Source organism: Leucoraja erinacea, chromosome 30, assembly GCF_028641065.1.
Source record: "Leucoraja erinacea ecotype New England chromosome 30, Leri_hhj_1, whole genome shotgun sequence".
Lineage (NCBI taxonomy): Eukaryota > Metazoa > Chordata > Chondrichthyes > Rajiformes > Rajidae > Leucoraja > Leucoraja erinaceus.
Genome location: NC_073406.1, coordinates 17,406,053 through 17,419,617, shown reverse-complemented (window position 1 = coordinate 17,419,617; position 13,565 = coordinate 17,406,053). Strand labels below are relative to the sequence as shown.

Below are 13,565 nucleotides of genomic sequence, written 5' to 3'. Positions count from 1 at the left end.
AGGTAGATATAATAGTGGCATTAAGAGGTTTTTAGATAGGCACAATATTTTTTAAAGAATGGAAGGATATGGATCATGTGCAGACAGAGATTAGTTTAACGGCATCATATTCAGCACAAACATGATGCCAAGTCCGTGTTGTACAATATGTTCCATATGTGTTTTATTGGAACACTGGGAATATTTTCACTTTAGTATCAATTAACCTACTTCTGAATTCTAATGCTCTGGTCTTGGTGTCCTTGGGTGGCGATCATGACATCAGCTTCATCCAGGACAAAAACTTTAATCTTCTTGGTATCTATGAACCGCAGCTTTGTACACCAGTCCATCACAGTCCCGGGTGTTCCAATAACGATCTGTTCTGAAATCCTCTGGCCTTTCTCAACTGGAAACAAAAAAATATTCAATTACGGGACCCGAATGCAAATTAATGAAGCAATAATCGTTTCAGTCATTAACCATTCAGGCGTTAATGCATTAATCGAAGGTATGCAATAATAAAAAAAAAATCCCAGTCTCAGCAACTTTGAAATATTAAACAAAATCAAAAATAAGTGAGGTTATTTCCTCAGTTTTTAAATCTGCAATCATCCATCCAACTAATTCCAAGCATCGCAAAGAATGCTTCACTGGGCAATCTCCCTTTATTAAATGGATGCTCAAGGAATTGCAGATGCTAGAATCTTTGGAAAAATACAAAGTGTTAGAGTATCTCAGCAGTTTAGGCAGCCTCTATGGTGGGAATGGATAGGCGATATTTCAGGAATTGCCCGAAGAAAAGTCCAATTCATAAATGTCATCTATTCATTTCCTTCCTAGGTGCAGCCTAACCTACTAAGTTACTCCAGCACTTTGTGTTTTGCTTCTTTCTTTAAATAATAATGATCTTCAATTTTCAATTCAATTTTAATGTCATTGCACAAATACAAGTATGGGTACAACGAAATGCAGTTTAGCGTCAGTCCATAGTAGTAGTGCAATATAGAAATAAAAATACAGAATAATCAAACAATGTGGACGGAGAGACTGGAGAAATCTATCGGCGGGACTCCGAGTTCAGCAATGTGATGGTATTATTGTAGAAGCTGTTCCTCATCCTACTAGTACGAGACCTGAGGCTCATGTACCGCCTCCCTGATGGGAGGAGGGCAAACAGTCCATGGTTGGGGTGGGAGGGGTCTTTGATGATCTTCCCGGCCCGTCTCAGACACCGTTTTCGGTGTAGGGCATCCATGGCAGGGAGCGGGGGCACCGATGATGTACTGCGCGGTTTTCACCACCCGTTGTAGTGCCTTCCTGTCCGCTACGGTGCAACTGCTGTACCATACCGTGAAGCAGGTGGTCAGGATGCTTTCGATGGTTCAACGGTAAAAGTTGGTCAGGATCTGGGGGGGACAGGTGAGCTTTCTTGAGCCACCTCAGGAAGTAAAGGTGCTGCTGCGCCTTTTTGATCAGCTTGGAGGTGTTGAGGGACCAGGACAGATCCTCCGAGATGTGTACCCCGAGGAATTTGTAGTTGGAGACGCGCTCCACCTCAGTCCCGTTTATATGGATGGGGGTATGTCTGCCCCCTCTGATCTTCCTGAAGTCGACAATAATTTCCTTCGTCTTCTTGGAGTTGAGGACGAGGTTATTATTGGCACACCAGGCTGCCAGGTGCTGGACCTCATCCCTGTAGGCTGACTCGTCGTTGTCACTGATCAGCCCTACCACCTTGTTTTCTTTTATTAACAATGACCTGACAGCTTCACAGTTACTAAAACCAACTTCTTATTCAGGGGTTGAGTAGGCTTCTGGTGGAAAAAAAAGACTCAAATCAATCAATTTGGGGGATTTGAACTCATGTTCCCATGTTTATTAATTCGGTACCTTAACCTCAAATTGTACCAAACCACAACACAGCTGGTTTTCAGAAGGGTTTTCTCTGGGTGCTCAAGTTTTCTCCCACATTCAAAAGATGTACAGGTTTGAAGGCTAATTGGCTTGGTAAAATTATAAATTGTCCCTAGTGTGTGTGGGAATATTAGTACGTGAGCATTGCTGGTCAGCGCGGAATCGGTGGGCCGTGGCGCCACTGTGCCGCCTGACACGCTTTGCAGGATCTTGGATCTTGTTGAATAATAATCTCCATTTTTCAGTTTTAATACAATATCCAGATATTTTGTGCAAATTGCTGGGAAGGCAAGCAAAATATTTTTTAGCTGTATACACAATCACATTTGAGATCAGAAAGCAAGCGAGTGCTACTCACGTCTATTTCCTCGCACAGCGTATGCCAACTTGATATCAGGACTGAATTTTCCCATCTGTTCAATCACTTGTCCAGTCTGCAAAGCCAGCTCATAGGTTGGGGAAAGGCACAAGCACTGGAGGGGAAAAAAAAAAAAATCAACACCTCATTAAGATGTAACAGAGTGAAACAGATTTGATATCTGAAGAGTAAATTGTTATTTATAAACCTTCTCAGATATATGGGCCCACACCTCTATATTTAACAGTCAGAAACTCGCAATAGCGCTAATGCGTTTAAATGCATTGGCAGCTTGCTAGTTACAGCACTGATTTGTGCCGTTTCTTTTATACAGGCAAGCTCAGAACTACTATATTGGATACCAGGGAAGACAAATAAATGCATCAGACAATGGATCATACAAGTATACAGTTCCATTACCTGGTGATAACCAAGTTATAGAGTTACAGAATCACACAGCACGGAAACAGGCTCTTCGACCCAATTAGTGCATGCCAATTAAGATCATGTAAAACCGTTTCTCGGTCCAAACTAAACTTACATTAATCCACAGAATGGTGGAAATACTCAGCAAGTTAGGCAGCATCCGTGGTAAACAATAGATTTTATATTTCAGGAGTATGAGCGTTCAGTGATGAGCCAGCATTGGCAATGTGGGTAATGATCTAACACAAGTTTGGGCTGCAGAGTGGGAGGACCGAAAGAGGGGACTGGAGTAATTTTTCGAAAAAAGGAAGAGTGTACAAAAGTTAGGGATGAACGATTATTGACCTGAAACATTGACTAGCTCCTTCCATAAATACTACCTGAACTGCCGAGTATTTCTACCATCCTGTTTTCACTTGGGTTATATTTCTGGTTGTACCTGTGGATGCCTTTGGGACAGATCCACTCGACTGAGCATGGCCAGAACAAAGGCAGCTGTCTTCCCGGTGCCCGACTGAGACTGAGCAATCAGATTCTGCGGGCTAGAGAGACAATTTAAATACAAGAGGTCACGTCACAAGGATGTACATCAAGTAAAATATATTAAGTATCACCACATATATGAACAATTATCAAGTAAAAGTAAATTAATCTTGTAATAGATCATCTGCACATTAGGTGGCCTATAAGAGTGCATAGGCAGTTCAGATACAACTTTGGCATTGCGCTTGGCTTTCTTGGTTGAGCGCTTATCCTTAATAAATTAGTGTAATAAACTTACGGCTCTGCCAGCATCATGGGTAATGCCGTCTCCTGGATCTTCGAAGGTCTATTAAATCCCATTCCATACACGCCTTGCAGAAGATCTTTTTTCCTATAAAGTAGAGAAAGAATATTTGCTCATATCTCTCTCTTTAAGCTTGCTGCTATATACATATGGGGATACTGTAAACAACTTCATTCAACTCTCCTTCCTACAAATTGCCTCTATTGCACTAGGGACTTAGTTTTGTTTGTGCATTATATTGTTTTGTTTTTTAAATTTATTGCACTTCCTTTGTTTTTGTTTATGATATTATCTATTGAATACTGTGTTTACCAACTAGATATGCTGCTGCTGCAAGTAACTATTTAATTGATGACAATAAAGCACTCTTCCTTTTTGGAAAGATTTCTCCAGTCTCAGTCCCCCCACTCTGCAGCCCAAACGTGTGTTAGATCATTACCCCCATTGCCAGTGCTGGCTCATCACTGAACGCTGCAAAGACAATTATTCAATTTATTTCTAACATGCTGTTTTAATGAGGTTGCCTTTCACGCTTGCAGGCCGGTTTATTCAATGTATCATACAAGCCAAAACTCCAGAGGAAAAATGTGAAAATATCTTTAAAATCTTTCCGCGGCATATTTTTTTTCCTCAGCAAAATGCAATGTCTCATCATGCTGAAATTAATTTGCCAATTACATGCCTACTCTGTGAGTTTATTACACAATAAATACTCCAACGTGTCAAGCCAAATGTCGGTGGGATAAAAATAAATGATGTACTGCAGCAGGAAACCTTGAATAACTTCCTCACAGCTTATCATTTTTCATTAGTGTCTCTTTTAGTCTTAATGTTCGACCTTTACACTCAATTTAAACAGTATTGATGAGGCATCTATGGAAAGAAGCACCTCAAACCATTTGCAACATTGCACTGAACACCCGTGGGTAAGACAGAGGTTGTTGCCAATATGATCACATAATCTTCAAGACAATATTCTGAGCAGTGATACATGAGACTGGTTTGGAGGAAGCAAGGATAGTGCTATCACACTCAGGAGAGAAATTATGCTTTACAGAAATGTCTTTGATCAATTGTACTGTGACTGGGGCCATTTCAAAATAGTCCAACAAGTGCTGATCCATAAATGAGGCAATCATGAGTAACACTTTGGAAACAGGGCCAAACTATTAACAAATCAAAAGTTGGCGTCATGAAAGAAAAGGTTCAGCAAATCTGTTATCATTTGACAGTAAATACGTTGGTGTTAATTGCACTAAAGAAATAATACAATTTTGCCTCCATGTTTGTTTTTGCATCAACATCATCTATTGGCTCTCTTGCCACCTGTGAAGAGGGAGAAAGGGATTTTATAGAACATGGATTCTTTAAGGTCCAAGAAGCTGACACTTCTTGGCCCTTAGCCCAAGTGATAATGATGCTATAAACAATGTCCGGTGAAGGCAACTAGGTAGCTAGGGAGCAGAGTCTGCGGTGGTAACTGAAAGCTATTGTTTTCATTTTCCCCAATACTTTGTTGGCAACATTTCTGGTTTGTCCAATAATGAATATCAAACACGCAGTCTGAAAATTTAGAGTCAACGGAATGGTCAAGAGGTGATGGAGCCAAGTTTGAGCTGCATACTGTTGGTATGTACAGTGCATTCAGAAAGTATTCAGACCCCATCACTTCTTCCAAATTGCTTTGTAAGCACGCTAAACACAACATAACAAATAAACAGAAAATAAAATAGCAGTTATTATGGGTAAACTACACCTTGATAGTGCAAGCTATGTCAAAATCACGTGACATTAACAGTATTTTTGGCAAGAATTGTCTCGGTTGTGTGGATATAAAAGTGGAGGGAATCAAATTAGATATTCCAGGTATGGATTTGGAAGACAATAAAATGTTCTCTCTCTCCTGCAGTCCCTCTCTCTCTCTCCATCCCTCCCCCACCCAAGTCACAGGAGGCTCCCGTTCTCACCTAGCTAACAATGGCCCATTTCCTTTATCATCGTTACTTTTTCATATATATTGCACTCGTTTGTTCTATATCTCTCTACATCACTGTCTACATCTCTTGTTTCCCTTCCCCTGACTAGTCTGAGGGCCTTGATCCGAAATGTCACCCACTCCTTCTTTCCAGAGATGCTGCCTGTCCCGCTGAGTTACTCCAGCATTTTGAGTCTATCTTAGATGTTGAGGGAAAACAGTGGACTTAGTGAGCTATCATACAGTTTGCACTCATCTGCAGGCTTCTTTCCAAAGGGCAAATAATACAGCCAAGGGCAAATACTACACAACCATGATATATCCTGCTTATTTTTACATCAGATTTCACTTGCAAGACTTCCGGTGGCGCCATGCTGGACTAGCAGTTGCCACTTTTAGCTCTGCTGCTGTAAATTCGTGATTTTTCTCGTTAAAATCGGGTCTGGAGGTCGGGACCAATTCAAAAACTCACCGGAGCCCCAGGACGTCGTGCTGATGACGTCATTAGTAAGCGCTGTGATTTAAAACGGAGGATAAAGGATTTTAAATGAAAAAAACGTCTTCAGCTCAGAGCCCTCAGAGAACAATCTCAAAACTGCTGAAAACACAGAAAACTGAAGAACAGACCTCTGAAGTGGATTCTGGAATGGCTACAAGATCCAAGACTGAGATGGCTACTAAGGAGAAAAATGAAATGGAGGAGATAAAGAACTCGGTAAGAGAACTGAGAAAGGATATTGAGGCTGGAAACTCAAAAATGATGGAAAATATTAATGTTAAATTGATGGAAAATATGTCGAACATCAATGCTGGTAATCAAAAAGTTATTGACTGCATTGGCATTATACAAAAACGAATTGAGGATGTGCATGAAGAGCTAATGGGGAGAATTAATAAAGGGGAAGAAGAATCTAAGAAGAAGTTTGAGGCTGTGCATGTAATTGTTTCTTCACATGTAACTGAAATAAAAGACATGGAAACAATTGTTGATCAAATGGCTGAAGATATGCAGGGAATGAAGCTAGAACTAGACAGCCTCAAGAGTCAACTGGCGAAAGTCTCAGATAAATGTCTTGATCTCGAAGCTCGCTCACGACGCCAAAATTTACGAATACTGGGAGTAACAGAAGGGGCAGAGGGGAACAACGCCCGTGAGTTCACTGCCAACTTAATCAAACATGTACTCAATTTACCTGTGGAACCGGAAATTGAAGTGGCACATCGAATACCTAGATTTAAGCCAAGATCACAAGCAGATCCAGCCCACCCACAACAGATCATAGTCAAACTTCGGGACATTTCAGCACTTGAAGAGCTGATGAAAAAAATCAAATATGGAGTGAAGATGACCTTTGGAAACGACTCTATCAAACTCCTCCGGGATTATCCCTATGAGATCGTGCAAAAGAGAAGAAAGTTCGCACAGACCAGACAGATTCTCCATGGAGTTAAAGATGTCAGATGTGGCGTTTTTTATCCGGCCAGGATGCGCATTACTTTCAAGGGAAAAGAGAAAACTTTCACTAATTCGGACGCATCTAATAAATATGCCCAAGAGATTGTGGCAGAAACAGAAGATTAATCAAGGCAGCGGGACGATATGGACAATTTATTTCCTTTTATTACTTCACAGAGAACACCTGAAGATAAGGGAAGAAACACCATTCTCTAAAAGTTTAAAATGGAAGAGCATTTCCACGTGCGCTGGTCTAGACACCTTATCTCCTTTGGACGCTTTGGAATTCAACTCAAGGACATTCTTTGTTCAAAATGAAGGAAAGACTGATAAGCAACGCAGAGATGAACAGCAGAGCCGAATGTGGAAAACACCACAAGGACAAATGGCGGTTTAAGATCTTAAAACAGCTTTACAAAATATAGAGATTTAATAATAATTAACAATACTAATATAGAAATATAAATGGAAACTAACCTGAACTATATAATGGGCAAAATGTAATAATCTGCTAATAAGACTGACTAGCTCGTATATAGAGATAACAAATTTTAGAATTAAAGTAGATAATACTGAAAGGTATTGTTATGTGTTATGTAGTTCGTGTGGAGAAGGGAGGAGACTCAGGCACCTGGCATAATTCCAGGAGCCTGTTTCTGGTTAACCCTTACAGCTAACAGCTTACTATTATCAAAGGTATAACTAATTATAAATAATTAGTAGATGAAAGTGTTAGATAAATAAATTTCACAGTAGCTGAACACAGATCTGATAAGTCTGAATGAAATATATATATATATATATATATATAGTGTAATTGGGTGAAATATAATTGATTTTGAAATGGCACCGCGTTCCTAGGTTTAGAGTAATAAAAGGAGCGGAGCTAATTGTACAACATCAACTTCGGAAGTCAAATAGATGTCGAATCCCACAGACGTGTGGGACACGCACTACAGTGTCGAATACTTCAGACACTGTAATTTTACTTGTTCAATTTTTTTTTTTAAATCACAATATGTCACTACTATGTGTTTTTTTTTCAAGGAAAATCGCAAAAGGGATCTACCAAGGAAGTTAATAATATAAACGCCCCCCAAATATCCAGAGTCCTGAGGTATGGATGCACCGTAATAAATAAGGGTATTAAAATCAGAGAAAATGCAAGATGATAAACAAAAGAAAATGGGAGGAATCACACTGTGTAGCTGGAATATAAGGGGTATTAATGAACCAATTAAAAGGGGCAAAATACTAGCTCAGTTGAAATCATATAACACAGACATTACTTTTCTACAAGAAACGCACCTTAAACATCAAGATCAGATGAGATTGAGGGCGAATTGGATAGGCCAAACATTTCACTCCTCATATACTTCAAAATCCAGAGGCACCGCAATTATTATTCGCAAAGGAATACCATTCAAATCAAAGAACATTATATCAGATAAGGAAGGGAGATATCTTATAGTTACAGGAGAGATCCATGCTACACCAATCACTTTGGTAAACATATATGCGCCCAATTTTGATAATCCTCAATTTTTTAATAAAATCCTGAATACAATCGCAGAATTTAACTACCAAAATGTTATAATTGGAGGAGACTTCAACTGTGTTTTAGATCCGTACTTAGATAAATCGATGCAAAAACAAAGAGGTAATATGAAATCTAAAACTAGTGAACTCTTAAATACATATATAAAAAATACAAATATAGCAGACGTCTGGAGGATCGCGAATCCGACTGGAAGGGAATACTCGTTTTATTCAATGGTACATAAAACATACTCACGTATAGACTACTTCCTAGTGGATACAAAACTAATCCCTTATACTATGAACCCTAAATATCACACCAATACGATTTCAGATCACTCCCCGCTAACTTTCGTTTTAAATTTAGAAGGAATGTCTACGAACAAATCGTTCTGGAGGTTTAACTCGCAAATTCTGAAAGACCCACAAGGGAGTATATATCTAATAAAACAGATGGACCTATTTTTTGAGACAAAAGATACACCAGATATATCGCCCACTTTATTATGGGAATCCTTCAAAGCATTTATTAGAGGAGTCATTATCTCGTATCAAGCTTTTCAAAACAAAAAGAATAAGAATGAACAAAGACAATTAGAAGAACAAATCAGACAACTAGATATAGATAATGCTAAAGACCCAACTATGGATAAACATAATAAAATTTTAATACTGAAATTTAAGATAAATAAATTATTATCAGAGAAAGATTATAAGATTATTCCAAATTACAAAACAAGAACATTTCGAATTTGGGGATAATCCCCATAACCTTTTTGCATGCCAACTGAAAAAAACGGGAAAAAGAACATGCAATTTTAAAGATTAAATCAGATAGAGGGGAATTATTAACACTACCTAATGATATCAATAAAAGATTTGCTCAATTTTACAAGAATTTATACACATCGAAAACGAAATATTTGAAATCTTCACAAAATTATTTAAAATAAAACTTGTACCAAAAGCAGAATGGATCATTTTTGGAATATCGGAAGGTAACCCCGAATTAAATGCGTTTCAAAAGAACTTACTTAATTACGGGCTAATAATGGGAAAAAAGCTTATACTCAAATTTTGGAAAAATGCTCCAATACCAACAATAAAAATGTGGATTTCAAACATGTTCGAAACACTACACTTGGAAGAGATGAGACTCCTCCTAGCAGGCAAAGCAGACCACTTCCAAAAGACGTGGTCTGCATTTACGGAACTATTACAAGCATAAGGTGCAATAGTAATTTAAAATATAAATGGTACCAGGATCTGGTAACGGGGGGGTAAAAAATAAATGTTTAAAAAAAAAACACGGTTGGTATATCCTTTTTTGCGGAGTTTTGTGTTACAATAGAGCGATTGTTTTTCCTTTTTTTTCCTTTTCTTTCTAGGGTCTTATTTCCTTTCTTTACTTCCTTCTCTAACTTCTTCCCCAAGGGGCTTTCTTCTCCCAACACTTTCCTGCACCTTCACGATTCTTGCTCACTTTCCTTACTTCTTTTATTTCTACCTTTTTTAAAGCTCGAAAAACGAAGTGGTACAACAAAATGTAATAAGATATATGTGATGTGTATTACTGTAATTTACTGTACTTCTAATAAAAAAAATAAATAAATAAAAAGATTCCACTTGCAATGGCTACTTTTTCTCTGCATGTGTTCTACTCTGTAGAGTGGCCCTCCCCACTTTAATCCCTATATTACTGGAAAGTATTTCCACTTGCAACTACTTTGCAATAAAATAGGGATTAAAATAATTGACTTTTGTCAGTTTTTTTAAAGATAGGGCCTTTGCACCAAGCTGCAACTATTCAAAGATGCGTATTAGTGAAGACAAATATAAATTTTGTGGTTCGAAGAGCAAATTACACTGTTCTCATGAGACGTATTAAGCTATACTTTAGAGTTCCTCCTCTCCCTTACGGTGTGCATCTATCCTTATGAATGGCGGATAACAATGTCTTCAATGGCATTAAATTGTGTAAGGAGGAAATAATTCTTCACTGTAGATTAAATGTGACAAAGTATGGGTCTCTGGAGCTCAAATTAACAATTCATAATCTGACCTTGAAGGAGCAGGGTGCCAAAAGGTGATAGAACATGGTTCAATACAGCACAGTATTAGGCTCATCAGCACACAATGTCCGTCCAAGTATAATGCCAAGTTAAACTAATCTCTGCCTGCACATGATCCATATCCCTCCATGTGTCTATCCACAAGCCTCATAAAAAAATACCACTATTGCACCTGCCTCCACCACCATCCCCAGCAGCGTGTTCCAGGCACCCACCACTCTCTGTGTGAAAAAAAACTTGCCCCACACATCTCCTCTAATCTTTGCTCGCTCACCTTAAACCTATGCCCTATAGTCTTTGACATTTCCAATGCCACTCATAATTTAAAAAAACTGCTATTAAGTCTCCCCTCAGCTTTGATATTCCAGAGAAAACTATTTCAAGTTTGTACAGCCTCTCCTACAGCTAATACACTCTAATCCAGGCAGCATTCTGGTAAACCTCTTCTGCACCCTCTCTAAACCATTAGTGATTTTATGAGGAAGAGTTTTGGGGAAAAAAAGGTACATAAACCGTTCATTACATTAGAACCGTAAACACTAGAACTATTTGTATAAAAGCAATTTGCTGATTTAAATAAAAACAACTGAACTATTTCTGTGTCCTCAACCATCAATTAAGCTGAAGTTAAATCAGTGGATGAAGTTGACTGACGTGTGACAAAAGTATTATTTCAGCAGGCATCTCTAGGAGACACAATAAATTGGCACTTGCTACACTGAACTGAAGAGCTCCATCAAATGTGTGTTCTGGGCAGTAGATTTTGATGACAGAACAGGCCGGCATGGAGACGTAGCGGTAGAGCTACTGCCTAACAGTGCCAGAGACCTGAGTTTGGTCCCAACTACAGGTACTTGTCTGTACGGAGTTTGTACATTCTCCCCGTGACCTGCATGGGTTATCTCAGACATCATCGGTTTCCTCCAATGCTCCAAAGACATACAGCTTTGTAGGTTAATTGGCTTTGTATAAATGTAAATTGTCCCTAGTGTATGTCGGATAGTGATAGCGTGCGGGGATCGCTGGTGGGCACGGACTTGGTGGGCTGATGGGCCTGTTTCTGCGCTGCCAAACTAAGCTAAACTAAAACTGCCAACCAAAAGCATCACAAATAAAGGGACAAACTTACAAATGCAGCTCTTCGAAGGACTTCACTGAGTAGAGAGGGGAGTTTGGATCTCTTTGCAGCACTTCAACCTGGTGTGAAGATTGAACCAGGTTACTGCGGATGAGCTTATTCAACAGGGACTGCGCAGCCTTGTCCTCTGCAGAAACACAAGTTACACTCACCATCACAAAGGAACAGAGTAAAATCACTGCAATTCTTCATAAGAAACGCCACATTAAAATCTAAGCATAATGAAAATAATGATTATATATATGATGCTTTTCTCAGCATTTATATTACTAAGTCTGTTCTTGACCGTTTTTTGCCATCTGTGCTGCGATTTGCGAAAGAACGCCGCCACCTACGGCCATCATTTTGGGCCACCTTGCTCAGAGCCCCCCTCCACCGCATGTGTGCCGAGGATTTTTCCCGTCGATTGAAAATGACAGAGATATTAATGTTTTTACAAAATTCCCCATTCTCTCTGCTGCCCCCGCTGGCGGCAGGGGGGAGGGACTATAAAACCAGGAAGTGGTGTGCCACACAGTCTCTTCAAGATGGAGGAAGGCAGAGGGTCACGTTTCTCTGAGCTGTGAATAACACTGAACACATGTCTACTCAAATGTAAGTGCCCTTAGTGGTTCTAAAATGCTTGCAGAATGTGTCTATTGGTTCTAAACCTTGCAAAACAGTGTCTATTGGTTCTAAAGCTTGCAAAACAATGTCTATTGGTTCTAAAGCTTGCAAAAAATGTCTATTGGTTCTAAAGCTTGCAAAAAGTGTCTATTGGTTCTAAAGCTTGCAAAAAATGTCCATTGGTTCTAAAGCTTTCAAAAAAAATGTCTATTGGTTCTAAAGCTTGCAAAAAAAAGTGTCTATTGGTTCTAAAGCTTGCAAAAAAATGTCTATTGGTTCTAAAGCTTGCAAAAAAATGTCTATTGGTTCTAAAGCTTGCAAAAAGTGTCTCTATTGGTTCTAAAGCTGCAAACAAAAGTCAATTGGTTGTAAAATGGTTCATACTAGCGCTCCAGAAAGCACCCCCTCCCCTCCCCTGGTTGGCTTGGCATGTCTTGAAATTGAAAGGCACTACTTACTGCAAATGGTGGCATGAAGTTGAAAGGCACTACTTACTGCAAATGGTGGCTTGGGAGCTTTGGCTTGAAGTTGAAAGGCACTATTACTACAAATGGTGGCTTTGGCTTGAAGTTGAAAGGCACTACTTACTGCAAATGGTGGCTTGGTTGCTCTGGCTTGAAGTTCAAAGACACTACTTACTGCAAATGGTGGCATGAAGTTGAAAGGCACTACTTACTGCAAATGGTGGCTTGGGAGCTTTGGCTTGAAGTTGAAAGGCACTATTACTGCAAATGGTGGCTTGGTTGCTTGGCTTGAAGTTGAAAGGCACTACTTACTGCAAATGGTGGCTTGGGTGTGGCTTGAAGTTGAAATACACTACTTACTGCAAATGTGGGGCGTGGGTGCATTGGCTTGAAGTTGAAAGACACTACTTACTGCGAATGTGAGGCGTGGGTGCATTGGCTTGAAGTTGAAAGGCACTACTTACTGCAAATGGTGGCATGAAGTTGAAAGCATTACTTACTGCAAATGGTGGCTTGGGTGCTTTGGCTTGAAGTTGAAAGGCACTACTTCCTGCAAATGATGGCTTGGGTGTGGCATGAAGTTGAAAGACACTGCAAATAGTGGCATGAATTTGAAAGGCACTACTTACTGCAAATGATGGCTTGGGTGTGGCTTGAAGTTGAAAAGCACTACTTACTGCAAATGATGGCTTGGTTGCTTTTGCTTGAAGTTGAAAGGCACTACTTACCACAAATGCTGGCTTGGGAGCTTTGGTTTGGAGTTGAAAGGCACTACTTACTGCAAATGGTGGCATGAGGTTGACAGGTACTGCTTACTGCAAATGGTGGCTTGGGTGCATTGGCTTGAA

The 13,565-nt window shown here is 39.5% G+C and overlaps 1 protein-coding gene across 3 annotated transcripts in view; it reads right to left on the bottom strand.

Moving 5' to 3' along the window:
- Nucleotides 1-13,565, bottom strand: part of ddx19a (DEAD-box helicase 19a) — a 40,135-nt gene that overhangs the window by 15,647 nt on the left and 10,923 nt on the right. For all 3 annotated transcript variants that reach the window (XR_008725908.1, XM_055659579.1, XM_055659578.1), the window contains exons 4-8: nt 11,639-11,774; nt 3,462-3,554; nt 3,120-3,222; nt 2,255-2,369; nt 211-388 (exon numbers count right to left, since the gene is read on the bottom strand). Coding sequence is in view for 2 of the 3 variants with exons in the window: in XM_055659579.1 (XP_055515554.1) it covers nt 211-388; nt 2,255-2,369; nt 3,120-3,222; nt 3,462-3,554; nt 11,639-11,774 (625 nt within the window). In the remaining variant the exon portion in view is untranslated. The remainder of the gene's footprint in view (nt 1-210; nt 389-2,254; nt 2,370-3,119; nt 3,223-3,461; nt 3,555-11,638; nt 11,775-13,565) is intronic.